At 40.7% G+C, this 27,460-nt stretch overlaps 2 protein-coding genes across 21 annotated transcripts in view; one reads left to right on the forward strand and one right to left on the reverse strand.

Annotated features, from left to right (window-relative positions):
- cadpsb (Ca2+-dependent activator protein for secretion b) overlaps nt 1-23,704 on the forward strand; it is a 60,508-nt gene extending 36,804 nt beyond the window's left edge. For 2 of the 18 annotated variants that reach the window (XM_069536535.1, XM_069536536.1), the window contains 20 exons: nt 1,964-2,100; nt 2,205-2,392; nt 3,294-3,452; nt 3,607-3,708; nt 3,808-3,871; nt 3,951-4,074; nt 5,414-5,482; nt 8,939-9,045; nt 10,309-10,338; nt 13,421-13,577; nt 13,700-13,841; nt 14,621-14,782; nt 16,124-16,279; nt 16,408-16,555; nt 16,684-16,758; nt 16,868-16,951; nt 17,376-17,408; nt 17,548-17,655; nt 22,239-22,343; nt 22,435-23,704. In XM_069536535.1, the coding sequence (XP_069392636.1) occupies nt 1,964-2,100; nt 2,205-2,392; nt 3,294-3,452; nt 3,607-3,708; nt 3,808-3,871; nt 3,951-4,074; nt 5,414-5,482; nt 8,939-9,045; nt 10,309-10,338; nt 13,421-13,577; nt 13,700-13,841; nt 14,621-14,782; nt 16,124-16,279; nt 16,408-16,555; nt 16,684-16,758; nt 16,868-16,951; nt 17,376-17,408; nt 17,548-17,655; nt 22,239-22,343; nt 22,435-22,611 (2,327 nt within the window). In that variant the 3' untranslated portion in view covers nt 22,612-23,704. Of the gene's footprint in view, nt 1-1,963; nt 2,101-2,204; nt 2,393-3,293; nt 3,453-3,606; nt 3,709-3,807; nt 3,872-3,950; nt 4,075-5,413; nt 5,483-6,362; nt 6,396-8,938; nt 9,046-10,308; nt 10,339-13,420; nt 13,578-13,699; nt 13,842-14,620; nt 14,783-16,123; nt 16,280-16,407; nt 16,556-16,683; nt 16,759-16,867; nt 16,952-17,375; nt 17,409-17,547; nt 17,656-22,238; nt 22,344-22,434 lie in introns of all 18 variants that reach the window. The other 16 variants (XM_020101712.2, XM_069536544.1, XM_020101724.2 and 13 more) reach the window with 13 other exon arrangements.
- A 315-nt stretch (nt 23,705-24,019) lies between these two features.
- ca16b (carbonic anhydrase XVI b) overlaps nt 24,020-27,460 on the reverse strand; it is a 93,295-nt gene continuing 89,854 nt past the window's right edge. For all 3 annotated transcript variants that reach the window (XM_020101611.2, XM_069536550.1, XM_069536549.1), the window contains one exon: nt 24,020-27,198. In XM_020101611.2, the coding sequence (XP_019957170.2) occupies nt 27,052-27,198 (147 nt within the window). In that variant the 3' untranslated portion in view covers nt 24,020-27,051. The remainder of the gene's footprint in view (nt 27,199-27,460) is intronic.

The following is a 27,460-nucleotide window of genomic DNA, read 5'->3' on the forward strand; positions in this document are numbered from 1 at the left end:
CCAGAGAATGATACAGTTTTGCCTCTGTCAGCTTCATGCTATTTACCCATGTACTTGCACCAAATTGTATTGCTACCCTATTAGAGTTCTCCAGTAGTGATATGCCTGTTAGTGTGCTCTGTAGAGATCATGAATACACTGCAACATATTCAAGTATTGTCAACTTGCAAATGCGTAGAGAAAAAAAAAAAGGAATGCCAAAAAAAAAAAAAAAGGAAAAGAAAATGCACATTTGAAAATGGGTCTGCAGATGTGCATGACGTTTAAAAGCTCAATGAAAAGTCACAATGTTCTCCAGCATGTGATCATTTATAAATGTATGCAAAACTACTCGTCTATTCACGTTGGTAATCTGGTCATTTTACTCATGGTTGAAGTAAAAGTTATTGTAAGTTATGATAATGTTACTGTAGCCCTGAGATTCTCTGGACTTCAACTCCATTTCCTCATTTAATCCAGGAGATAGAACCCACTCACTGTGTGTCATAGCCCAACACCAGGCACCTTCTGTTCACTCTTTGGATGTTTTCTCACTATCTTTACACTCCTCCACAATTTCACTTCCTTTCAAACTTGCCCCTGAGCGTCTTCCTCTTGTGGTCATCACTCTCCAACACTTGTCGGACCACTTGTCTTTGTCCCATGAAGGGGTCGTCTTACCCACTGAATCTTCTTTCATCCTGTCTCACATCCAGCACTGGCCCCACCTCTACTGCCCTTCTTCATCTGTTAGCTGTCCTACTCTTTTCACATTATGACTTTTACTGTACCTGTCTTGTCCTACTCCTTTGAACAATCTCTACTTCCATCGTCCACATTTGACATGTTGTCTCACAGGTTTTCCATCTCAGATTGGAGTTAAAAAACATAAGCTAATTTCCTGAAGTGTGTAGGTTCAAATCAATGTGAATGTTTAGTGTCAGTATTAACACCCTTTCCCTATATTCCCTCGAACCTGGAGGTTGACAGATGTCAGTTGTGCTCTATTTGGTACTCCGGCCCCGCCCCAGACAAGATCAGGCCTCTACCCCCCCCTCCCCCCAATCGTCATCATCACTCATGTCAGTGTCTCGTGGACATGACACCTGTCACTCACACACAGGACATGACAGCATCTCTTATCTATTTTGAATCATCCTTGTTGCCATCATGTTTGTCTCTGAAAGCTTTATTGTTTACAGAGCAAGAAATCAAGGTCAGTTTAGATGTCTTCCATTTTTGTTCAGAGAAACAAAAAAAAACAGGATTATTCCACCAATGTTTTCATCAACCATATTTAAAGTTTCTTTTTTACACAATTTGATGCTTCCCATGTTCTTTCTTAACTGAGTTTCACAGAAAATCTCTTCTTGATACAGAGAAAGTCAGAAACCAGTGAGATTTGGATTAACAAGCATCTGTAACTGGAGAGAATGTCTGATTCTCCAGTCGATAACTTTTTTACAACCTAGTTTTTTTAGACTGTAGCTATACAGTGTGTTCAAATGAATTACTCTTTTACCATATTTGTGTCTTTTTTACTAGCACACCTCTCTTAAATTTACCAGGACCTGAGTGACATTCAACAATAGCGAATGGCAGAATCTATTGAACACATTAAGTAGAATGCATTTAATTTCATCCAGCAGCACTTCTTCAAACACGTTTGGCACATGTAAAAATGAACCCTGTAAAACATCAGTGAATGGGACATATTAGGATTTATGCGTGAACATACAGAAGCAACTGAGATTAGCTTCAGATCGATAGACTATCATCCACCAATACATCAAATCTCTTTACGCTGTCTGACACAATGCAAGTTGACAATGTAAGCTGTAAGTGTTTATAATTTGCCCTTAGAAGTAGCCGACAAACAACCCTGGTGTTTCTGTGTTGTGAGAAAGATTTGCTGTTTTCCCGGGTCTCACTGATGTCCTCTCCTCTGAATCATGTGCTTTTCCCTGTGCTGTTGGCTGGATAGACGCTGACAGAGCTCAGAAACATGGCATGGATGAGTTTATCTCCGCTAACCCCTGTAGCTTTGACCACGCCTCGCTTTTTGAGATGGTGCAGCGGCTCACATTGGACCACAGGCTCAACGACACCTTCTGCTGCCTGGTGAGTGTCTCTCTGCCCGTTATAACACACAATAGATTTAGAGCTGTGGGCTGCTTTTGCTTGGTGCATCAACGTAATCCCCCATCTGTGTTTGTGTGGCGCAGGGATGGTTCAGCCCAGGCCAGGTGTTTGTCTTGGATGAGTACTGTGCCAGGAATGGAGTTCGAGGTTGTCACAGACATCTGTGTTACCTGCGTGATCTGCTGGAAAGAGCAGAAAGTGGGGCGATCATTGACCCCACTCTTCTTCACTACAGCTTCGCTTTTTGTGCCTCCCATGTCCATGGGAACAGGTGTGTCCTAATCCCTTCTTTTGAAGTGTCTGTGCTTTGTCAGTGACGTCTCTGAACAGGATCTCAAAACACATCAAAGGAGACATATCAGAAAGCACTCATATTCTCTATTGCAGCTGCATTTCTTTTAGCCTCTTTCAGAAAGATGTTGCTCCTGTCTCTGTCAGCTTTGTTAGGGGGCCTGCACTATGCCAATGTTCAGCATAGTCATGTCACGCTACATCTTATCTCTATAAACAGACTGTGTGTGTCAATGTTATTTATCTGCATTCAAATGCAGGGAAGCTGTTAATAGAGATCCGAAAGTTTCATCTGCACTGAAAACACCTACCAAAAGTATCCCTGTTTGTGTTTTCACAATATCAAGTGACATCACGATGATGCAGAAGTATCGGCCAAACTACTGACATGGAGTTTCAGGAGCATCAGGAGCTTTAGGAGCGGCGTTTTCTTTCTTATAGACACGGAAGAGGAAAAAGAAAAATATATCTCCATTAAGATCACACAACCTGAAATACCAGCACATTCCATGATATTAAGAGGACTGATATCTTTTATACATTATATTGTACTGAGGAGGGCGATGCACTTAATCTCTATAAACAATGGGCGAGAACAGAACAGAGTCGGACTCATCAGAAGCATCCTACACCTTTTTTTACGTCCTTCATCTTTGTAATTTTGCCATATTTATGTTATGATTTATGTTCTGTTGCCTTTATGTTGTTGTTTATTATTGCTTTGTTTTGTGTTTCCCATGTTACTTTGTTAATCACTTGTGTATCTCTACATATTTTCTTGTTTTCTACCATTTTTCTTTGTTTTTTTCCTCTCTGTCCCTTGTTGCCATAGTCTCTTACTGTCCATATTATTCATCCTCCCATGCGTCCGTTAAAGTCAGAGAGGGCAGCAATTACTGGGGGCCGCTGGGCTATGAGACCCTCGTTTCCCCAAAGAGCTCCCAAAGCCCAGATCCTCGCACGGCCTCTAAACGAGTACGCATATTCAAGTTTAGAAAAACAAAGGATTCCAAAATACCACTCGTTCAAGGTCGAAACAGGTGAGAAGCTGTCATTTATTTGTACATGTAACACAAATGGAACTCAAAAGACAAATCTCAGTTCCCGGTGGAGCTAATAATCCGTTTCTTCTTTTGATAAGTTGAACGTCTGTCAGGTTTCAGTGCTTAAAGTTTGTGGTTGTGATCCTGGCAGGCCAGACGGGCTGAGCACAGTGAAAGTGGATGAGAAGGAACGTTTTGAAGACATCAAGGAGCGGTTGCGTGTGATTTTGGAAAACCAGATTGTACATTTCAGGTAACTAACAAACTGGACATTACCTCAAGTCACGAAACATGATGCCTACTGGTGTTTTCTCACTGTTCTTTCATTGTCTCTCTGCATTTTCTCGTTTAGATATTTTTTCCCCTTCGGTCGTCCAGAGGGGGCACTGAAGGCCACTTTATCTTTGCTGGAGAGGGTTTGTAAATTAAAACAAAGAAACATTTTATGCACAGTGAAAGAATGAGAGTGATGTAATAAACATATTCCCTATTTAGGTCCTGATGAAGGACATCGTGACCCCAGTCCCACCAGAGGAAGTTAAAGGAGTTATCCGCAAATGTTTGGAGCAGGCCGCTCAGCTCAACTACGAGCGGATTAAAGAATATGCTAAAATTGAAGGTAAACAAAATATACAACCAAACATCACATAATCAGTGAAGGAATGAGTGTCCTAATGATGTAATGATTAAAACAGTGGTCATTAAAGTATGCTCTCATTCTGTTTGGTTTCAGATTGAAGTGTTCAGTCACTGGTTGTGTGTGGAATAAAACAGGAGAAGACACGTTTTAATAATTTAAACACATGTCCCTTTTCCTACTGCAGTATTATATAACGATTGTTCTTTTCACTTTGACTTTTTTATATATATCTTGACACATGGTGAATTAGGTATAATGGTATAGTTGTGTCCATTTCCCAGATGATTTGTGACATCCCGAATTATTTGTTACCGTGTCAGACACTTTTTGTCTCAGTCCAATAACTCTCTCCTTTGTTTCAGGCCTGCTTTAGCTCTGTGCTGTTCTGTAGGTCAAGTTGGCTTTTGTGTAGAGGTGTGTGAGTAAAAATGCATTCAAATCCAAAGCCCTGAATCTGTTGATGTGCTGATCTCTCATTGTGCCTATTCAAACTGTGTGGTATCCTGGCCCTCAGTCGCCTGATGATTGGACTGTGAGTTCAGCTTAACTGAGCGTCCTGACATCCAGATTCCAGTCGATGCACATGCCCCCTCCCCCATTATCTTACTGTAGCTGTTACCTCTCTGATTCCTCCAGCTGCCCGTGCCCCTTAACACCCCCTCCCCACTGCCTCGAAATACCTGCAGCTCTCCTGTCACCTCTGTCTTCTGTTCTTGGTGAAGACCACTACCTTCCGCTCCCTGTCCCTCCCTGTCTGCTCTGCTTTTCTCTCCTCGCTCGCAGTCGTTGGCTTTGCCACAGTTATCACCTTATTTGAATACGTGATAAGTGGCTTTGAACCAAAGGAATGCTGGGATTGAACACCGACAAACCAGCATCAGACATCTGCATGTGCTTTGAGACATAACAACATGGCCTTTCTTTATTGGCATGGATTTCATATCTAAAATTACATACGTGACAAGACATTATATAATGTCTTATTCTCACCTGCTGTTTTCTTCCTATATATTCATTAACTGCATCAACATGCATATAGAAAACTCTGATGTTGTTTATGCCTTGAAAGAAATCCCCCAGGGTGCTAAAGATACTAAGGAATTAAACCTTACTATCTTGCCATGCCATGTGAATTTACTTCCCACTGTCCTCGTGAGACACCTGGTTCTAAACAAACCGAACATGTGACTTCACCGCAGGGCCTCTTGTCCGGCACAATATCGGTTTCACCTGGACAGCCCTCTTCCCATCAGCCTCTGACCTCTCTCCTACCCACCTCTGACCCCAGCCTCTTGCATGCCCCAATCCTTTTTTATAGGGAAAAAGAGGGAAATGTATGAGCACCCTGTCTTCTGCTTGGCGTCTCAAGTGATGGATTTAACCATCCGTGAGTACCTTCATCATCCTCTCCCCAGCCTCTCTCCTCCTCCTCTTTCTTGTAAGTGCTCTTTCACCTCATCCCCCCCCAACCCTCTGCCTATCCTCTCTCCTCAGAGATGTTGCTCCTGCCATGCTTTTTTTATCTGTGCCTTTTGTCTGTGAGAGTGAGTGGGGAGCGCACCAGTCGAGAGATCTGAGCAGTACCACACTGAATCAGTCGGGGTCCTTCTTTTAGCACCATCTGTTTTTGTGATGGACATGAATGAGCAGTCTGGTCTGTTAGCTTCTTTCTTTTGGTTGGATGCCCGTTCCTTTGACTTGAATGCATTTTTACATTGCTTACATTGTTATCTCCTCCAGTCATTTGGTCTGATCATGTCTCAGTGGTGTGCTGTGCTGAACAGGTAGGCTTTTTTTCACACTGTGACACGGGAGATAGTGAAGGAGATATTGTATGAGGAGGCCAGGCTAGCATATCTGAATTCAACAGCTCCTGTTTGTGTCTTTCTCCTTGATTCAAATCAACTCCAGTCACCCAGTGTGTCCTGTCTATGCTCCTGACAGTCGTTGTGCGTCCTATCTGTTTACAATAGTCTGAGCTTCTGTCTGTTTGTTAACAAACATCTTATCACAATTTTAATTTCCAATTTTCCACAGGGTGACGTCTCAGTGTTTCTGTTTTTTATTATGTGTTTGTGACGTTGTGTCTGTTGCCTAGAAACCTCAGTCCCTGGAGCTGAAAACGTCCCAGCAGATTCTTTGTGAGGGTCACATGGCGATGAATAACAACTCTGAGCTTTCCCCCTGTAACATGACAACAATCCCAGAACCCTGCTAATTCTAAACATCTCCTTTCTATCTTTTCTCTCCCTTTTCTCTGGCTGAAGTTGAGAAAGGGCAAAAGGATCAAAAGGATCCAGGTGAACTCATGTTTAGCTTGTGGTTTAGCCACAGTGCACACATACATGCAAATACACACAGACCCTAACCCCTCACCCCCTCACACACACACACACACACCAGTAGATTTACAACATATGCACAGACTTGAGCTGTAGCATATTCTTCCATACAGTATGTTATACACACTGGTTATACACTTATTAATATAAGTACTCAAATGTCTTGCTCTGTTTTAAATACCTAAATACAGTGGAGATTGTATTACTATATATTGGTTGAGTTTTTTCTGGAAGTTACTGTCCATCGACAGTGGTTCAGATTTAATCCAGTAATCACTTTACAGAATAATAATGTGGTAAAGTTTCTAAAAAATACATCAAACTGCATTTTTGCATGAAAAATTATAGAGTTATACAATCTCTTACAAAAATAGATGTTATGATTCCTTAAATGTTAAATCAAATAAGAAAACGACATAAGCAACCTCCAATATAAACCTCATGTACAGTTAAGGATTGTACTTTCATATACGTACATGCATTTTCGATATTTAAAGGGTCAGTTCCACCATAATCCACCATAAACAAACAAAAAAATCATTCTCTTGTGGTACAGTCATGTAGATAGTTTTGGTTTGACTGTGACTTTCACCTCATCTAAAATTTTATTTAATTGACCCTGAGGTGCAATTGGTCTTACAGGTAGTTGAAACACGTAACATACATAATCAAATGCAAAAAAAACCCTAATAAAAATGTATAATTAGATAAGCTTAAACAAATAAACAAGCCTGAATATTTTAGATCAGGTGAATTTAAACATGAAAAGCATATCCAGATTAACACAGATAAACTGAAACTATTCACGTGGCTCACGTTTCCACCGGGGAAAAGTGAAACAGTTTGTTTAGTTTGTGTTGTGTTTCTTGTAATTTTGGTGAACTGGCCCTTTAATATTCCAAAGTAGACACATTAGATATTGTTTTATTCTTTTTATGTTTGAATAGTTTTAAACGTCTTAATGGATTGACTACAAACTGTTTCTAATAATTATTTCTTCTTTGCGCTGATGAAGCTGAGCTGTGTTGCCCCTTCTAGACCAAACCCTGATCCATGTGTTTTCAGATCTGCTCTCAGAGCCGTCCCTTACAGGACATTATGACCACAGGATACATAGTTACTGTAACACAAATCCATGTGATCCATTAGTGTCGATTTAATGTCCCCAAAGACAATGGCTGAAGTATAAGCTTTAGATATCTCATATTTCAATCCCAATGATAAACCCTGCATGAGAACTAAAGGTGTAACCTGAAGTGGCACATCAGGGTTTTTTTTTATCAGTTACACCCAAAAATAGAATTAAATATTGATTTGGCCTGAGTATAAATATCCAAGGAAACTTTTCTAATAATAGTAGGAACAATAAAAGACCCCCAGCCGGACCTGCAGTCTTAAGTGAGAGCACTAATGTTTTATGTTAAGTTATGTATTTATGTCCTTTTGATTTCAGATTTGTGTAGCCATTCGGTCGTGCACTTTGAATATTTCCATTTCATCGACATGTAACTGTCTTATCTGATCATTCTGTCAGCAGAGGTACAACCAAGTGATCTGGAGCTTTTGCAAGTTATAGAGAAAAAATCAGCAAGGAAGGAAAATAGGACAAAATCTTAGTCGATGACAGATACAACACCACCACACTGTAAAAAGTATTCATTAACACACAAGTAGGTCATTTAATCAATTGGTTGGTAACAGATTTATAAACTTCAGGATATGTTGAATAGATATTTTTTGGGAAGAACAATTGTAAGCATCTAGTGAACCAACCACCGCAGGCAGTTTGCTGAAATGAGTAAGACTTGTTTTGATGACTCAAGAAAACATGTCGGTGTTGTGTTTATATAACAAGATGAAATTAATCATAATTAGGAAATGGGAATGTTTACAAAATTTCTGTAAAAGTATTACAATTTCTTGGAAAATGGCTGTAAATGTCATTTTGTATTTTCATACAAATATCTGCACACATTTAATCAGTTTTACTCTATAGCAGCACAAGTATTTGATACATGTAGACAGTATGAGACTTATATTTGGATAAAGTTAAACAGAAGTGATGAATTATTTTTACAGTGTGTGTTCAGTGAGAGGTTTTGGACCACAGCATGCGGCAGCTCCTTATACAGATGGCTTATTCAGTACCGCTTCACTATTATGCATGCTTTCTGATGCTACATTGCCCTTCCATCCCAGTGCCACTGTTCCTGTGCCCGATACTCCTCCGACATAAACCTGATTATCCTACAAACACATCAGTTCTGTTGCTTTATGTCACGCAGCCAAAAAATGCATGTAAATGACAACACGCTTGACTTATTGAGGGGGTTCGGTTTGTGAACATCACAGTGTAAGTGCTGTGTTTGTACTTTTAATAAACGGTCAAATACATAGACAGGAAAACTCTTCAGAATAGTCGTAAAAAATAAAAATCCCCCTGGAATCCTTCTCTGTGCTTGACTAACCACTCATCCCTCACCCTCATCCTTTTGTCTCAGAGAACGTAGGCCGCTTAGTCACGCCTGCCAAAAAGCTGGAGGAAACAATTCGCCTGGCGGAGTTAGTCATAGAGGTCCTCCAGCAGAACCAGGAACACCATGCGGAGGTGAGTGAGAACCCTCTCCTCCTCTCCTCCTCAAAACACTCTCCCTCTTTACTCTCACTCTTATCTCACTCCGCCCCACAGCAGCGAGTTAGTCTTATCATCAGTGTTCTATAAATAAAGCTGCTTTCATCTATGGGTAACAAAAAAAAAAACCCTTTCAAAGATTAATTTAATTTAAGGAAGCTCTAATTGGTGTTCAACAGACCATGGCTACATGGAATCAGAGCGCTATGTTTGAGCAGAGTTTGTAAATTAGACAGGAAATTATATAATGTTTGCAGTTCTTTCCTCTGATCACGGTTCAGAGTTTAATAAGGCGGCAAATGGTAAAATTTTATTTAAGGTAGTCCAGTAAAAACAGTAAGAAACAGTAAAACAGGCCAGTGCATGTTACTCAAGGCTTCTGTTTGCTCTTAATGATGTATTAAGTTTCCCTTTGGCCACAATTAGTAAATATTAATATGAATATACACGACTAAAATGGCTCTCAGTAGAGCGCATACCTCCGCCAAGGCCCAACAGTCCCCTAAAATTCAATCAAGCTGCACCCAATTTCACAGTCTTATTGAAATCAGTTCCCTCAACATGAACTGTTACTTTAAATCATTTTCATTGAAAAACACTTTGATCCAGATTCGCATCAAAAGTTCTTCTCTGACCCGTCCTTCCACCAGGTTTCATGGAAATCCGTTCAGATGTTTAATCTTGCTTACGAACAAACGTAACCTCCTTGGCGGAGGTAGTTACAAGTCAAAGTCCTGCATTCAAAATCCCACTTAAGAAGAAGTACACAACTACTATCATCTAAATACACTTGAAAGTATCAAAAGAGAATTAGTGCTTGTGAGTGATACAGTGATGTTTTGATATAGTTCTGCAAAGACTTTAACAACATTATTTAAAACATGCTTCATTGAGATGGGAAAGAATGAGTTTAGTCTGTTTGGATGTATGTCCTAAATGTATACATCTTTACGTAAATCTGAAAAGTAACCTAGTAGTAATAGTTCCCTACTGAACTAGTAGAGTAGTAGCAGTGTAAATACAAAAACAAAGTACAGATACCTCAAAGTTGTAATGAAGTATTCCACTTGAGTAAATGTAATTAGTTCCTTTCCACCTCCTTTTTTGCATCCTATCTGCTGCTATAAACACTGAGCTGATGATGAACATGTAGTTGTGTAGATCTGAAGGTGATCCAGTGTGATCGTAGAACATGCAGATAAAGCAGATTTATTGTATCTCTCTGAATATGCTTGACAGGCGGCAGTCACAAGTTCTGGAGATCAATCGGTACAGTATTTTTATTTCTTTTTTCCTCTTCAGTCCCCCATCACGACCCCCCCTGTTTGGCATGTGCGCCACTATGGCACGACGCACCTTTTCTAGGCTCAGGATGAACTCATAGATAATGTTGCAGTGGGTGGGGCTTTCTAGGCGTAGAGGTGAGAAGACTTTTACAGAAAGAAAAAAATGAAAAGGCACCGTAGCTTGCAAAACATAACTGTGATCATGAAGCATGTTCATCGGGCCATAAAGAGGTTTCCTTTCTCTCCAAGCATGCTGAACCAGTAAATTCCCCAAAGTATGCTCCATGTGAACCTTTGAAGTCTGATCCACCATAAACATTTGTCCCCCCCCCCCCCCCCCCCCCCCCCCCCCCCTCCATCCAACAGTTAATTTCACAGTCCGCACTTGTTCAAGCATTACTTCCCCGGCTTCTCCTCTTCCATCCCTCTCTGCTGTCTATTGTTAGTTTACCAACCCTATGACGAAATGCCTCAAAAAAACATTACTGTTCTGTACATCTCCCTGTGTTCTCACTGTCATATGATTGGTGACTGTCCCAGCAGGGAAAAGAGGTATGTAGTCAAGTTGAATGAGAAACTTCCCACAATGCACCGTGCATGTCCAGTAGATGATGCCACGTCTACTTACTCCCCTCCACCCTCAGCATCAGTACACCCCCTCTAGGGATTGGTCCCCTGACACAGTTGCATTGTTACAGCACTATAGTCTGGCTGGCTGAACAGTGGCTCTGCCGCACAGCTCTCAGGGTCCTGAATGTGTTTCGTTACCACTGTCAAAGGTTGGAGGCTGCTCCACTTGGCGACCTTTGAGCGCCCCCCTCCCCCACCTGTCAGAAACGATGACGTTCCTCCTCTTTGGTCACTCCTGTCCATATTAAGAGTGTCTCTGCTCTCCTTGAATGTGATGGAGAAGATCTCTGTTTGCTGCCTGTTTGTCTAAAACTAGAACTTACAAGCTGTTTTGGTTTTTATAATATTTGGGAGTGGGCAGGTAAGTAGACAGGTGAGTAAGGGTTTGGCTGCCATTGTGGTGGTAAAGCCAGATGAGAAAATACATGAAAAAAAACTGTAAAAGAAAAGAAAGCATGCAGCTGAAATGATTAAAGGGATAGTTCACCGGAAAATAAAAATTCACTCATTATCTACTCACCACTATGCTGATGTTGGGGAGGGTCAAGTGTTTGAGTCCATAAAACACTTCTGGAGTCTCAGAGGCTGCAGCCAAAGCAACCTCTTCTTCAGACGTAATTAAACAACATTAAAAAACCACAACATGCATCTATACTGCTCGTGTGACGTCATCCAAGTGACTGCAAGCCCCAACATTCCGATTTTAAGTGTGTGCATTGTACCAGTGTGCCCGATTGTACGTGAACACACCTCCAAGGAGGACATTAGAGGACATTAGAGGACATTTGGCTAAAACCACGGTGTAAATGATTCTGTTTCCAGACAAATATGAATGTCGGGGCTTGCAGACACTTGGATGACAACATACGAGCAGTGTGGAGGCATGTTATGTTTTTTTGTTGTTTTCTGAAGAAGAGGTCACAACTGACTTCAATTTGATCAGATTTGAATGCTGTGAATCCAGAAGTGTTTTGTGGACTCAAACACTCCACCCACCCCTCCATCCATCGGCACAGTGGTGAGTAGATAATGAGTGAATTTTCATTTTTCGGTGAACTATCCCTTTAAGCTTCATTTGTTGAACTTGGCAACGTGTTAGTCTGAATGATAAGCAAATAAGCCAAGACTGCCAGCAAAGCAACTACTGTACTTCTGCTGTCAAAGGGCGAGGAAGTCCTGACGGTGCTGGAAAACGTGCAGCCGAACCTCAGAGACTCACTTAACTAATTGGAATAGACGCTCTTCCAACACAAGAGATGCTGTGTGCTGCAGTCTTCGGTGCGCCTATAGGCGAAGACGTGCATGAGTCACATTCACATCTAGTGGGCCGTGGGTTTGTCAGCGATGTGAATGGTGGACGCCCCCTCATCTCTTACCCTGAGAGACGAGCATGCAGGGAGCTCCGCATCTGCATGAGAAAAGCACCTTCTCCCTTTAAACTGATAGATTCTGTCATGGATATAACAAGGCACGGACATGCAACCCTGCTGTGTGATTCTCCTGATACACGTATTAACATGGATTTACGACTAATACCCACTTTAAGTCCTAATCAATATAAGCTGTGGATTCAGTGTCAGAGTATGTGATGGGAAACACAGATACGCACACACACACTCAAACACCCACGACTCACGCAAACAGGTATGATGGTGTTTCCTTTCCTCTCTGTGAAACTATGTTTGAAAGGAAATACCCAACAAAAGACCCACGTGCAGCATGAAACCATCACTATTCAACAATCCAAATTAATATTTCCTAAAGCTACACAACAGATTTGGAATGATGAATATTTAAAGGAACAGTTTAACATTTGTAGGTAATAGGCTTATTGTCTTTTCTCTCTTTCTTGCAGAGAGTTAGATGAGGATCATGTCTATTTTAAGACTTAGTAGTGTTTCCCCTAAGTAAAATTAAAGGTCCAGTGGTATTCACTTGAAAAAAATAACACAATAAAATGAAAACCACTACAGGCATTCAGAAATGCAAAACCAGTGAGTAAAAAAATGTCACTCTCGTTAAATATGATCACAGAAATTATTTTAAATGATAATATGCAGTCTTATCTCCATTTTGAAAAATGGCACATCATGATCACATGATCATGATTTCCAGTGCTAAGCTTCAAGCACCTGGCTCTCAGTTTGAGCTTCATTTTAACAGATTGACATTAGAATCATTTAAATCCTCCAGTCGATCTAGTTTTGAGACCTAACTCTCTGTGAGGAAGCGAATGAGCCCATTTCCCATTATTTTGAACTCTTCCACAAACGTACGCAAAGCCGACATGAATCCAGTGGTATTTCCTTTTAAGACCAATAAGCTCCAGTTGTGTCTGTTAGTTCCTCCTTCCTTCCTTCCTTCCTCCTTGTGTCTCCTTATCTCCAAGCATCTCCTCGTTCACCTGCTTCCTCTCCCTCCTGCTGTGTCTCTAGGCGTTTGCGTGGTGGACAGACCTCATGGTGGAGCATGCAGAAAACTTCCTGGCCCTCTACGCCATCGACATGGACGCCGCTCTTGAGATTCAATCACCCGAGAGCTGGGACAGCTTCCCTCTCTTCCAGCTGCTCAACGACTTCCTCCGGGCAGACTGTAAGCTCCTGCACCTGCCTCGCATATATGTTATTACTCCCCTCAGGTGTTTATGTGCTTAAACGTAAGCTCTCACATATATTTTTATCACTTCTTCTTTTCCTTTTTTTTCTTTTGCACAGATCATCTGTGCAATGGAAAGTTCCACAAGCACCTTCAGGATCTGTATGCTCCTCTGGTGGTTAGATATGTGGATCTGATGGAGTCCTCCATCGCACAATCAATTCACAAGGGCTTTGAGCGAGAGTCCTGGGAGCCTGTAAAGTAAGGAGCCTCCGCCTTCATAGCCGGGCTGTAGGATGCTTGGAGATGCAGGTCTTTTATATTTAGATGACAGACTGACGACGTGGAGGCTGAGAAATCTGTGCGAGAAGCTGTAATGATCGCCCGGGCTTCCTGTAGGTTCACTGCTAAAGAATGAGCCAAGAGTGGGCTGAATAACCTATTTTTTCTGCCAGAGAAATGGGTTATTTATTCTCTAAATAGTCTTTGACTAATGTGTGTGTCTCACCAATCGCTCTCCGACACATTGGGGTCAGGGCAACATCTAATATTTCTGTTGTTCGTTTTGTGAACTAACCTTCATAATGTGTGCTTTGACTTGTTGCCAGAAACTAAAGGCCTCCAGTCTGTTCTGTTGCTGTTATTTATTTCTTGTGGCTTCCACACTTTTGCTTTTATAGCATTTTTAAGTAAATATATAAAAAAATATACAATTTATGAATGTAAACAATAATGACATTTGTTTTGATTTGTGTTTATTCTCATCAGTATTACATCGCTTCTTCCTTTCACTGCAGTTAATACAGTATATGTGTGCATCCTGAGTCCAGCCCTCTTTACTCTGCAGGTCTTTTCTTATAACATGTGTCTTTGATAAGTACTGTTTGGTCTCGTTTTTTACATGTGCTACTGTTCGTTACTGTCTTCACCTGATTTTCAAGTTTTACGTTACTTTTATGATGAGTGTTACATGGCTTCTCTGCAGCTCCCACTCCACTGTTATGGAAACTTTTTTTTCTTTTTGTCTGTCTCTTCTGCAGGAGTTTAACAAGTAATCTGCCCAATGTGAATCTACCAAATGTGAACCTCCAAATTCCCAAAGTACCAAATCTGCCCGTGCCAGTAGCAGGACTATCAGTTAACCTTCCACAAATGCCTAGCTTTTCTACCCCGTCATGGATGGCTGCTATATATGACTCTGAGTGTGTATTCAACTAGTTCACTTTAGAAATGATTAAGTAAGCAGAGACAGCCTTGGTATGAAGATGCCTGCAGAAAGAATTTCATAAAGATTTGAAGAACATGCAGCACGTTTTATTCCGTGTGGCTACGTCTGAAAAAGAAAATATTACAAACAACAAAAAAGCAAAACAATGAATAATATTTAACACAATTTGTCTCATGAGAGAATTCTGTTCATGTTCATGCCGAGGGCGCTCTGAGAGGTGTTAGAGTAGATGGGGTTCTGCTTTCTGAAATGAGAGGCTGAAACACTCTCATTTGTTTTAGCGTGCATGCTGTTGAGCTGAGGTGTGGAGATACAGGCCAAAACGCAAATCTGAATATTTTACTCCGAGGCTATTTCGGGATTTACTGCACAGAGAGAGAAAAACCGACCAAACGAACTAAAAAAAATAAAAAACCAGACAGTGTGTCCTCATTTGAAAATTTGCAAATCAAGATCCCCGTTCTCAAATGTGTGTATCTCCTCTGAGTTGTTGTCCACATTTGCTTTAGTGATTTTTAACGTATTGTAGATTGCACATGGCTGTAGGCTCATTCCTGACCTTGACCACCTGCTTGTAGTGTGATTGGGGGGGGGGCAGAGCGTGAGCTGGACTGAAGGCGATACCACGAAGAGGCTCGGCCGGCAGCATTCAGACCCTGCGCCTCTCCGTTTTATCGCCCTCCCTCCCCAGTTCCATGTCTCTCCTGCGGCACTTTCCCAATCACATCTACGCAGGATGCCCCAAAAGAAAGGTCTGCATGATTTGTTTGGTAAATCTTCCAGGAGCCCCACCAGCCTGGGGACATGGACGTTGAGAGAGGGCCTGTGATGAGGGAACAGAAATTTGGAGATTTGTTTAATTTTGTGGATCCAGACATGGACCATTAAAAGATCTTTTTTTTTTACACACGCCCTCCCTCACGTCTCCATTCCCTTCTCCTTTGTCTTGACACAGTGTGATTAGCTGCTATTTCTGCAGTGACTTTACCTGCATGTGGCCACTTCACATCCCAGTCAATAATCATACTATGCAGCATGGTTATTGATTTGTTACAGTAAACCCTGTCCGCTCCCTTTCACCCATACACTGTCCAGAAACGCCCGAACAGACGTTTGAACGGACCTGGCAGCGTATGGTCGGAGCGGACCTGAACTGTGTTTAGGTGCAGAGGAATAGCATCCTCCTTTGCACCTGCCACAACATACCTCCACCCTCTTTCCCACCTTCTGACCCCCCCCCTCTCTCCACAGCAGCGTGACCTTTTTCATGTGACCTGTGTGTGTGTGTGTGTGTTTGCCTGTGTGTGTCTGGCAGTAATGGCTCTGGGACGTCGGAGGATCTCTTCTGGAAGCTGGACGCCCTCCAGACTTTCATCAGGGACCTGCACTGGCCCGAGGAGGAGTTTGCGAAGCACCTCGAGAGTCGCATCCAGCTCATGTCAAGCAACATGATCGAGAACTGCGTCAAGCGGTGCGTTGTTGTGTGCATGAGCGGAGAAATGACTGACACAAGCAGAAATACTTTGAGGCAGCAAATGTGGAGAATGGACACTTAACTGCATTTTTTATATTACTATAAATATTTCACTTGCATTGCAGCACCCGGATGGCTTTTGAGTCCAAGCTGGCAAAGAGCAGCAAGTCCACAGATTTCCGCATCTCTCCGACATTATGCACCATGTTCAACGTGATGGTGGACGCCAAGGACCAATCAGCTAAATTGTGCGCTATGGAGATGGGCCAAGAGGTAAAAGCTTCCCCTGGGACAGTGAACACATGTTAAATAACTATATTTTATTTGTTTCATATCCACTAACACAAATTATCTTATTGAATAGTGCTTTTTATTTCTTTTTTTTAATACATTTTCTTCAGAAACAGTTCCACTCCCAAATAGATGATCTGATTGAGGAAAGTGTGAAGGACATGATCCAGTTCCTGGTGGCAAAGGTACATGAGCTGTGGACAAAGTTTTTTACTTTCTCAGAGGATCAGAAGAAATTTAGAAATGAAGATTTTGTAACTGTGTATGATTCCACTTCTTTGCCTTGTTTCTCAGTTTGTTGCCATTCTGGAGGGTGTGCTGGCTAAGATTTCCAGATACGATGAAGGCACTCTCTTCTCCTCATTCCTCTCTTTCACGGTGAGATGGAGCTTCTGTTCCTTCAATCCCTCAGTACCTAAATGTATTTGAACCATTTGCTTATTGAGAATACTTCAGGAAATACATAACTTGATTACTTATTGGATACTTGTTGGATCTTGATCAAAATGTTTGCTAAAAAATCTCTGGCTGCTGTTAGATTATTCCCCTGATTCATATTGCTGTGCTTAATTAGAGTGTCTCTGTTTTAATTTTGTCAATTTTAGATTGTATGTTATTTAGAACATGTTTTTGTATTTTAGGAGATTATCTTTATTCTTTATTCTTGATTAAATGGAAAACGTTTTGGCATTTGTTAGAAGTTCTATATCAAACCTTGTGGGCATCATATCAGCATTAGTATAACCATATTCAAAAAGACCCAAATCATATGAAATAAAAATATATTTTCTTGTGATTTCAGGTGAAAGCTGCCTCTAAATATGTGGATGTACCCGTAAGTCTCACAACATCCTCTCTCTTCTGTTTGATTATGAGCGTGTGTGTGTGTGTGTGTGTGTGTATTTAATACTTGTAATAACAGAAGTCTGTGAACTTAAATGAACCTTTCTGTGTCTCTCGTCTTTGTTGTACAGAAACCTGGCATGGACGTGGCCGACGGCTATGTGACCTTTGTGCGCCACTCTCAGGATATGCTCCGTGATAAGGTCAATGAGGAGGTGTATATAGAAAGGTTATTTGATGTAAGTAAGATGCCGTCTCCTCCTCACAAGAAGGGAGGGGCCTTACAAAATGTGTCAAAACAACAGGGCAGATGGGGGATAAGTTCCATTATGAGACCAGGAAATGTGTTTCAGCTTTTTCTGACCCCTCTACTCCTCTCGACTTCTCTCTTTCTCGCTGTCTCTCTTTTCTCTGTACCTCAGCGGCTGCCCTCTGCATTCTGGTGTGCATTGCCACAGTGCTTTTGGGCCTTTGTGTATTAAACAAAAGGAAACTTTTATTTACAAAGAGTCCATAAAAGCATCCTCAAAAAAGGATTATCTGAAGCAGTGCTCTCTGGAAATAACGTGTCAGCACACTGACTTGTATCTGTAGCTAACCACTGTGCTGTATGCTGTCAGATACTTTCCACATGAAGCATGTCAGCCTCCTGAAGACTTGACACTCAGCGCTCCTGGTCCAGTCCACAGCACCCATGCAGTTTTTTTTTACGTGAAGTGAAAGCGGGTGTAGGACACACTGCTGGATGGACCGGAGGGACATCATGATGTCAAACTCAGAGGCTGACATGTCTGTTAGAGCTGTGGTTCCCAACCTGGAGGTCAAGACCCCACTGGAATAAATCTGAGAGGCTTTCCTGAGCCAGTTTGAGTTCAGCTAAATCTAACACGTTGTAGTTTCATCTTAAACTTTGTGTCGCTGCAAGATCTGAACTTACGCGACAACTTAACAAGAGCGAAATGTTCACAACAGACAGAGAGAAGAAAGTAAACGAGCTCACGTACAATGCATCAGTTTTGTCCATACGTCATTAATCAACTTGTTTTTCCACCAGCAGTTATTTTCATTATTGATTAATAAGACAGTTATATTCTCCAATGTTAATCATTGTTCTATTTAACGTTGCAAAACTAAATTCATTATGTTTTGTTCCACCAATAGTTGTCCAGGGGGACCTTTGGGGACAGATGTTGTGTTTACTCTAATATCAGACAAAGCCGACAAAGACTGGCAATTATTTTCTTTTATTCTTAAAAACTACTCATTAGAGTTATTATGGACTAATAGGCTCATCACTGTCATTATGGTGTCTTCTATTCTCTAACATAAACATGCCCCTAAATAATCACTGCACCAATAAACCCTCTAACATCGTAGTTTTTGACTTTTTTTCTAGTAAACATTTACAAAAAGAAATTGGTGGAACTTTCCTCCTCTCAGGTGAAAGCAACATAAAACTTTAACAGTCAGAGTAACAAACAATACCGATGATAAAATGTACCTACGACCAATGTACATTTTAACTGCAATCTCAACTTAACACTGTAATTTAACTACCATGTAAATCCTAATAACTATGATCATACTTATCTTCATATGCACATAAACATAGCTGGTGCAAAACAGTTGTCAGATGAACAACCTGCGTAGACGGATCACGTCGACAGAAGGTCAGAAACCAAAAAGGTTGGGAACCAGCGTGTCGGAGGGCGGAGAGAGCACTGACTTACAAAAACATAATCCTCCAGGGATACATTGACAGTGATGTGTCCTCCATGTGTGATTTGAACGACACATATGCTGTGATGTGTGTGCTTCATGTCATTTAGAGACTATTTGTACGGACCTGTGTCTGTGCGGGTGTGTTGCGGCTTTGTGTGTTGGACAGATTCTCGGTTCTGTGCGACAGTGGCGTTAACTCTTTGTGTCTGAGACGCTCACACGTCTCCCTTTGGTTCTTTCTGTTCGTGTCGCTGTAGAAGAGTCTTCTGCCGGATAAATGTGATTTTTGTTGTTGTTGTTTGGGAGTGAGGAGTGATGCTGTTGTGAAGTGGGTCTGCTTCTGTCTTTGAGGTCCACACCGGCTCCCCCGTGTCGTCACTTTTTCTATAGTGTGGAGTTGTTCCCCTCCCGTGTCCTCTGTGTGGCCCCAAAGTTCACAGAAACCCTGCTCAGCAAATGTTAAATTGAACAAATCCTGCAGCTGTGAATGTTTCGGTTTTGGCATTTTAAATGATCCTTTAGTTCGACGATGTCAATGTTTTTCTCTTCCATTTGCATGCTCATCCATCCATCCGGCCATTTGCTCGCATGTGGAAAAGTTCCTCGATGTTGCACAGGCTCTACTTTATCTCTCTTTCTTTCACTAATTGATTTCAATCCTTTTTGATCTCCTCTTTTCTGATTAACACCATTCCTGCTGCCTCCTCTCTTCAAAACAAAAAGTGGCACTTATCTCTAGTGTTGCGTTGCGTTGTTTTATCACATTATGTTGGTTGGCATGATTTGAGAGTCAAATAATCTTCCTGTGTACATCTTCTAGCATGACCCTCCTCCTCAGAGCTCTGCCTCATTTGCACATAGCGCAGTCTTCCTCTAGCACGTACTCTGACACCCACCCACCCACCTGCGAGGTCTGCATGCACTGCACGCTCAACTCGACTGTGAAGTGGACAGGCATCTGCATATCCAGGCCTCACGTTCAAACCTCTCAACCATTCACCCGATCAGTCGTGGTCCAAATAAAGTGAAAAAACAAACCACAACGATGACAAAACTAATGAAACCCTCACACTTCCAATCCGGGCCTCATTAACCTTCCTGCATTCCTGCCTACTCACATGTTTAAAGTTGAATTCTTCTCTTGGTACTGGAGGTATGACGACAGTTTTCTATCAGACCTGGGTGCTCTTCTCTTGTAACTTTAAAACTCACCAAGTCTGAAACCGCCCAAAGCAAAGAAGAGAAAAGGTACAAGATAATAGCACCTCCGCTCCCCGCCTGCTGACCATTTACTCACTTTCATTCTATTTTTCTTTTTTCCAATGAACTTGTCTCTGAACTATGATTTCAATGCCTCCATAATAGTTTTTTAATCTCCAGTGTAGTTTTTCTTTTCAAATGCAAATCGGAATGTCGACTAAAAAAGTAGAAATAAAGGCTAAATAATTGGCTCCAGTAACTGATGGGCTGTGCAGCTTTTACAAAGTATTAAAAACATTTTTTAAAGTGATTCAAGGGGTGATTACAGTTCAAGACAGATCAATGCGTTACAGCTTTTATTTATTTTAATCATTCATCGGTGCTCCGAGTGAAATTCTCAACTCTTTAGAGATCTGTGTGTGTGTGTGTGTGTGTTACTGGCATAAACCACAAGATCCAAATTGAACATTTATGACCTATTTTATAATTTAGAAGATATTTTACATGTAATTGAATTGAAGTTGAATTCACAAACTTCTCAGTGAGTCGATTATTAGTACATAAGCCAAACAACTTGATCAAAAGTAATAATATACATTATTCAAAAGGTCCCTGTGTAGCCTATTTTATATAACTGTATTTGTGTGGTTATTGTATGAACATATAATGATGTTCAACTGCTGGGTAGTTTAAACATTCATCATATATGTTATATAGTTATATAACATATATTTTAAGATGATCACATGTATGAAAGAAGTTTCTGTCTGAAATAATGTTGGGTAAAAAGCACAAAGTAATACATTCAAACAATTAAATTAAATACAAGTACATCAAAATTCTAAATCAAAGTTCTTATTCGTGTTCTCTACTTGATTCGAGTCACTCAGTCAGAAATGTATTTAGTTAGTTAGTTAGTTAGTTAGTTAGTTAGTTAGACAGCATCAGGTGAACCAGACTGAGCTAACCAGCTGTTTACTCAAGCTTTAATTAACCATGAAGACGAGAGTTTTCCGAAAGATAAACTTTTACACACAAAAGTAAATAAAACAATTTATTTTAAAAAATGTAAATGTGACTTAGTATCTCATATAGTTTATAAAGCAACACTGAAAATAGCAGCTAATGATAATGTTTCCTCTTTCAACCCCACCCCTCACCCTGAACATTTAAATCAGGTGCAGTACGTTCAAGAGTAATGCTCAACTGTACATCAGTAAAACAAAAGTCATTAAAACCAACGTTTCTCTCCGACATTCAGCAACAGAGTTTGGTGTATGCTCTTTTGGTTCAAGAAGCCGGTGATTATGGGTAATATCCGCTCCTCTGTTGTGTTTCAGTCCAGTGAGTGGGACGACAGTCATAGCACAACACACGTGAAACCATTTCACTGAGTCGAACAGAATGAATCATCTGGTGAGGCTGCAGGGGGCGCTGTTGCTCAGTAAAAGTTACACAGCGTTGCTTTAAAGTTTAAGACGTTTTCAGGGGATTTACAATGATTTCGTTTATTAAGGTGATGAAAATGTTTTGATAGAAGCAAACTTTTCTTCAACTTACAATTGTTTTGTAGCTGATAAGATTTATTTTGAATATGACTCCATCCTCACTTCACTACAGGCTGTTTACCTGGAGCTGATTGTGACTCATGAAGTGTGATCGAGACATTAATCCTCATTGACTGTGCACATGGGTGAAAGGAATGTAAAACCCTTTACAGAGGTTTTTATTGAGGTGATGTTTGAATACACACACGGGTGCTCAAATATTATTGTCACATCCTGTGTGTGTTCAGTCTCAGTTCTCGGTGTGTGTCTTTCAGGGTAGTTTGATGTCAACAGGTCTTGAGTATGTGTGCGAGTGTGTGTTTTGCTGGAGAGCGTATGCTTTTGTGTTTCAGCAATGGTACACTGCCACCATGAACCTGCTGGGGACCTGGCTCACTGAACGGATGGATCAGCAGCTCCACGTCTACCAGCTCAAGATCCTCATCAGGATCACAAAGGTGACGCAGGGAACCCCCGGCAGGTCGACAAAAATTACCCACAAGTCACTGTGTCCACGCTGTCCTGACCTGTCTCTCTGTCACACTGTAGAAAAAGTACAGGGACTTCCGCCTGCAGGGCGTCCTCGACTCCACCCTGAACAGTAAGATGTATGACACCGTGCGCAACCGGCTGACCCTGGAGGAGGCCACTGCCTCAGTGAGGGAAGGAGGCATGCAGGGCATCTCCATGAAGGACAGCGACGAGGAGGATGAAGAGGACGACTAGAGCCTGTGCACTGACACCCCCCCCCCTCCCTTTAACACTTTTGACTTTAGCCTGGTTACCGATGCATGTACCAACTCAGATAGCCACTCTAGGACCTCTTTGTCAGCTCGAAATGCCTATGAAGGAACTATTAACTATAAAAATAGTACTTATACTGAGGAAAATCAAAATAAAAATGTTAAAAAATAACCATGATTGGCAGTTTAGCTGTGTCATGATAAAGATAGCACCTATCTTTGTTTCATTCATTTCTAAATTCATTTCTATGTGTTACTAAGCAATATGGAGAACCATTTGTTTGAACAATGTTGAGTGAGATTAATAGGTGTGTCCCTGTCCAATGCAAACCTATATGGCGCTTCTTTGTCGTATTCTACATTCATTAATGGTACATTGTCGTGATGATGAGTGTGTGGACCCTTTTCTTTGTCTTGTCTGTTTTTAAGTGAATGCCAACTGCTTCAAATGGAAAATAAACCTCTGTATTTGTTTACGGCTGTTAACAGATGAACTGTCGTCTACTCACTGTTATTAACATCAGCAGAAAGTCGAGACCTGCGTTTTTACCATGTGTCAGTGCTATGTGATCTCATCTCAGTAACCAATTAGACACGGTTCAACAGGAATCTTGAACTTCAACAAGTGGGTATTCTAGAGATGCAATATTCTCATAGCTCCATTTTGATAACTTGGGAGATTCTATTTTTATTTCAACATTAAAAGGCCTTGAAACAGGTTCTATTTTAATTGAGTTGCACTTTTACAGAGAAAAGAGCAAAAATAATTTTTTTTATTGAAAAAAAAAAAGGTTGGTCTGTCTTTGTTCTGTAATTGTGTAGAATGAGATGTCTGGCATTTGTTTGGGTCTCAATGTTGTTTTGTATATATTATATAAATATATATATAAATATAAAAATGCTGTACATTGCATTCTGAGCCATCGCTGCATGCCTGTGGGTTCCCACCCTCCCCAAACGCTTTCTGTTTTCTGTGTGAATTAGCTGGTGGATTCATTCTTGCTTTTGCCTTATGAAAGCCAACAGTTGTAATATGCAAGAGCTGTGGCCTCGAAATAAAAATTACTGTACATGTGCATCCTCTGTCATGTTTACACTGAAATCTACATACAAGTGATATATACAGTCTGTGTGGCAGAGGGAGAAGATCACCAATTATTTAAGCATTGTACTTCAACTAGATCCTCTCAGTCAAATTTGCAAACAGACATGATTCTATTAGACCCAGTGGATTTATAAACACCTAATTATCCTCTTTAAAAATCTGAGAGTGAAATGCTCCAGGACTTGCCTGGGAATCACAAAGTTTTTAAGTTTGCACCAGCACCAAAATGATCCAGTGATATTTGTCGCTTTATACATGGACACGTTGCCAATATGAATGCATAAGAGATAATTCGGCATAGGTTTTAATGGTGTCAGCTTTCTGAAAATATAAACATATACAGGCTCAAGTTGTGTCCCACAGCTACACAGTACATTTGAATCGTTACGTTCACGTTAATGCATCAATATCAATAATGAGCCATTCTGCATAAAAAAGCAAAAAAGTACTTTCATACTTGAAACACATTTTGTTGCCGATACTTATATACAGGACTTTGAAGTATTTTTTCATGTGATACTGCTAATTTCACTGAAGGAGGTGAATATTTGTTTGGTGACAGACTGACAGCAGGGAGTGACCAGCATGAACCGTTTGTTTCGAGAAACCCATCCGTCAGTGGTTACATGTGATATTAGGATGCTGTGCACCCAAACCCAGACTTTATTTCATGTATAGCAATACAGTTGAGCTATTAAATAACATTATGACACCATAACATGATATATAACAGTATCATAGGGATATACGGCCATGATACTGTTATATAAACAAGATAATAGGACAAAAACCAGTTGATCATTTATTTAAGACAAGTCAGACTTCACCACCCTGGTTGAAACCCACTGAGGAAATATCATGAAACTGTGGCCTCAGCACCAACATGGACGTCTCAGAGGAGCAGGTTTGTTCTAATGGAGATTTAGTTAAAGTACAATCTGTCACAGGGGCCACGACTCAAATCAAATCTTTGTATGAAAATACATGTCTGTCTATGATCACAAAAGTTAGATATAAGTCAGTCATTTGCTCTCAAAGCAATAAAGCGCTTGTGTTTTCAACGTGTAAAAATATCAGAAAGGACGCTGGCGTTCGTACAAGAAAAAGTTGCTGAAAAGAAGTCGTGTTGCAGAGCTGAGCGATCAGAAATCTGGACTTTTCTCCAAATGTTGGAGAGTCTTCCCTGGACTTACTAATCTCCCCTTTTACAGAGAAGTGTATGTTATCAGCAAGAAACAGGAAAAAAATAAATATTTTAATTGTAAATCAGGGTTAAAACAGGGCTTAAAATTAAAAACCACAATGTAGTTTTAAAACAGAAAATCAGGCCAAAATAAACCACATTCTTTAATCTGGATTTTAAATCTTCTAGTCTGATGTGAGGAGTGAGGAAAGCATCGTGTTCTCTGAAGAAGTGAGTCCCAGAGGCTCAAACAGAAACATGTTTAAATTCACATCGCTGATACTTCTGGATTTTAAATTCTACCGATGAATTAAATCTCAGGACAAAACCACTTGCATGTTGCAAACTGGAACCACGTCTTTGGTTACAAATAAAGCATCAAGCCACCAAAACAGAAGCTACACTACCTCAAAAAAGCAAAGTCCAGAACATTTGGACTTCTTTCATGTTTTCTTTATTTGCAAGTCACAGTGGATGTAATTAGGTGTTTTTTGTGTTTTTTTTTTGGGGTGGGGGGGGGTGGGGATCAAAAAGAAAAAAATAGATTTGAAGCCCAGAAGCCATTCAGTCAATTTCCTGGCAAAAATGACAATGTGTTAAATATTACTATAATAAAAATTCAACACAACAAGTTACTAAAGAGCATCAATAAACTGAAATGATTTCCAAGGCACAGACATTCCCTATATCCATCGAAGAGAGTGTAGCACAGCTCGAAATGTGCAGAGTGGGACATCCTCAAAATCCAAAGGTTTCTGAAGGTAGAGAGTGAAACAGAAATCCTGCTGTAATGTCTGAGCAGCAGGTTGGAAAAACTACACAGGAGTGTTTTAAAAACAAGAGTTTTAACGTCCTGAGGTCCATCCATCATCTACACCCCTTGTCCTTTAAGGGTCACAGGAGCCAACCCCAGCTGACATTGGCCGAGAAGCGGGGTACACCCTGGACAGGTCGGCGAATCACAGGGTCAACACCCATAACACTCACATTTACAGCTATGGTCAATTTAGTATTTTCAATCTAATTCCAACCTAATGTCTTTAGACAGTGGAAGGACGCCAGAGTATCTGGAGAAAACCCACACAGATACAGGGAGAACACATTACTACAAAGGGGTTGAACACTCAACTTCACACTTGTAGTTCATTTTGATGCATTTGTGGACTTTTGTCTTCACTTTGAGTGACATTTCCTTTGCTGTTAAAAAAAGTCCCAGTCACATCCACTATGATTTAATGTCAGAAAACAAAACATGAAAAACTGTGTGGGGTGTATACTTTCCACAGGCGTTGCATTGTGTTACACAGAAAACTATTCCACGTGTTATAACTGTTGAGCTTTGACGGTCGAGGTTAGAGAAGCTTAAAAATGCTGGAAAATCAAAAATAGGTGGAGTTGTGTAGGTCGTTCATGATCAGCTACAGAATCTCCAAAAAATAGGAATCTACACAAACGATCAGTGGACAAATAGTGAAAGAAAAACATTGGCTGGCTATTAAGGATATAATATATATGTATATATATTACAAAACAATATGACAATATAAATCCCTCTAAAAAGCAATAAATGTTCACATTACATGTTGTAACACACTGGAACAAAATAAGCCATAGTACATTACACAAAACAGCAGTGAGATATTTGGACAATTTGTGAACATTAGGCAGGTCAGAGTCTCTTCACGCGTGTGGAGTCTCAAAACAGTTTGATCGAGGTGACAAAGTGACAATGCATTCTGGGCTACGTCGTTATGCCATGTTTCGTTTTGAGACATTATCGGAAGTGGATCGCCTTTAACTCATCCCGGTCTCTACGCTTCAGGTTCGTCTGTGGCGGTCCGAAGATCCCAGTTTAGTCGTGTAGCCAGAATTGAAGTCGCTGGATTTAGGCAGTAACACTGATAGTTTAGTGCAAACCGGACAGAGCTGCTTATTCCTCACGTCAACTTAAAACAGGTGCAAACGCTCAGCAGGATAACATTTAAAGACAAGAAATAAAGGACAAAAACATAAATATCAAAAAACCTTTATCAGTATAAAAAGTAATAAGGTTATTCATTTAATCAATAGTCTGGCAAAAAAGGCCTCAGAAAAGTTCGCAGATTTTTACAAATTAAGTGCCCATGAGAAAGTCCTCAGACGAGCGACTCCATGCTCTCCGCGGGGTCCGACTCGTCCGCAATCACCACCAATCCATTAGTGTCCATGTGCAGGGGGCTCAGGTCACACTCTCTGTTCCCTATCAGGCTGAGCATGGCTTTGTAAAGGTACTGGTACTGCTCCTGTGCACACAAACACACAACAGACATCAACACATCACCTCCAGTGTCAAACTGGGAAACTGTCCATTCCTGCATTAATCAATGTTTTTTAAAATCACTGAATCTGATGTATAAAGAGACATTTGTGATACAAAACCCAAAAGTGGAAAAAACAAGCTTTTGCTTGTTGTATTGGTCTTTTGGTGACACACACAATTATATAACTAGAACATTAAGTGAATGCTGTTTATTTAAATCACTAAAATTGTTCATGTTAGCTTGT

This window comes from Paralichthys olivaceus, chromosome 2, assembly GCF_024713975.1.
Source record: "Paralichthys olivaceus isolate ysfri-2021 chromosome 2, ASM2471397v2, whole genome shotgun sequence".
Lineage (NCBI taxonomy): Eukaryota > Metazoa > Chordata > Actinopteri > Pleuronectiformes > Paralichthyidae > Paralichthys > Paralichthys olivaceus.